Raw genomic sequence first — 1625 nt, 5'->3', positions numbered from 1 at the left:
ACACTAGGTGGCTAATACAGTGTCAGCAAGGTGGTTTTAATGTTATGGTTGTTTATTGTAGCTTTATATGTGGTTCCGGAGTAAGAATAAGTATAAGGACAGCTTTATGCATACAATATTTACTTGTTGGGAACAGTCAAGGAACCCGGTGTAGATCTGCAGTTGTGTTGTATTTCTTAATGAATGTGCACCATCTTGCCGATTCTCACCAGAGCACAATATGGAGACTTATAGCTGTGAATTGTATATTTGAGACTAAGGAATCCCCAGTCTGAAAGATGTTCTTCACCTATTTGATGGGCACCATCTGAGACGACTAAGAAGTTCATGCTATTGAGCTTATGAGTTGTGCATTTCACGATATTTAATATTTTTCATGTTTTCTTCTCCCCCTCTTTAGGCCGCCTCTATCTCTTCTATAGACCTTCTAGATCTGTATTTAGACAAATCTAGCTTTTACCGACCTTCTAGACTTACCACCCGAACAATGTGCGATGGGAACCAAACGGACGTGAAGGAGTTTCTGCTGTTGGCTTTTCCCTCGTTGCACCATATAAAGTATCAGTTCTTCTCGTTGATTCTTTTCATTTACATCATTATCATAAGTGTGAACGTCTTGCTCATCACATTGGTGCAGATAAGTGCCAATTTACACCTCCCTTTGTACTTCTTCCTACAAAATCTAGCCTTGGCTGACATCTTTCTCACCACCAATGTAATTCCAAAGATGTTACAAGTCATCCTTTGGGACCAGGTGTCCATCCCCTTCTACGAGTGCATGGCTCAGTTCTACTTTCACAGTGTGGCCGGGATTGTTGAGTGTTTCCTCCTCACCACCATGTCCTATGATCGGTATCTGGCCATCTGTTTCCCCCTACATTACTTTGCCATTATGGATTTTAGGTTTCAGCTCCAGTTGGCCTTCTGGTCTTGGCTCTTGGGGTTCCTTGTTATGGTATGTGAGATGTTCTTCATATGGAACTTGCAATTTTGTGGACGTAACACCATTGACTTCTTCTTCTGTGACTTTTCCCCTCTGCTAGAACTTTCTTCATCGGATATCACCACTGTTGTCCTTGAAGACTCCATTTTCTCCATCCCAGTCATTATATTGCCCTTCCTTTTTATTATTGTGTCTTATATATTCATCATTGTCACAATCTTGAAGATGACCTCCATCTCGGGGAGGAAGAAGGCCTTTTCTACTTGTAGTTCCCACCTTAGCATTGTGTGTACTTATTACGGGACACTTATAGTGGTCTATGTGGTTCCGTCAGAGGGAACGTCTCTTAATAAGTTCCTATCTCTACTCTACATTGTGGTGACCCCATTGTTTAACCCTATAATATACAGTTTAAGAAATCAAGAGATCAAGAGTGCGATAAGAAGACTGTTTAGAAAAAAAATAGTATTCTGATTCACGTTTGTAACTCTTTGTGAATGTATGTAATGAGCTTGTGTCAGACATTTGTCTGAAGGTTCTTCCTCTCTTTAGGTTGCCTCTATACATTATCTTGAGGGTGCACCTGGCTATGACCTGTCTCCTGACTCTGGAGCACTTGCCCTCCCTGACCATTATGCCATCCTTTAGTATCTTGAAACAGAGATTATTCTGACTAGAGATG

The 1625-nt window shown here is 41.0% G+C and overlaps 1 protein-coding gene across 1 annotated transcript; it reads left to right on the top strand.

Annotated features, from left to right (window-relative positions):
• The first annotated feature begins 487 nt into the window (after positions 1 to 487).
• Positions 488 to 1417, top strand: LOC142202244 (olfactory receptor 5P66-like). Its single transcript, XM_075272307.1, has one exon. The coding sequence runs from the start codon at positions 488 to 490 to the stop codon at positions 1415 to 1417; it is 930 nt and encodes a 309-aa protein (XP_075128408.1).
• Positions 1418 to 1625: the final 208 nt, after the last annotated feature.

Source organism: Leptodactylus fuscus, chromosome 5 (assembly GCF_031893055.1).
Source record: "Leptodactylus fuscus isolate aLepFus1 chromosome 5, aLepFus1.hap2, whole genome shotgun sequence".
NCBI lineage: Eukaryota > Metazoa > Chordata > Amphibia > Anura > Leptodactylidae > Leptodactylus > Leptodactylus fuscus.
Note: the sequence above shows the minus strand (reverse complement) of the source record. Positions and strands in the feature narration are given on the sequence as shown.

Excerpts from the sequence above, each read along its gene's own strand:
- LOC142202244 (XM_075272307.1), top strand. The coding sequence starts at position 488 with ATGTGCGATGGGAACCAAACGGACGTGAAGGAGTTTCTGCTGTTGGCT.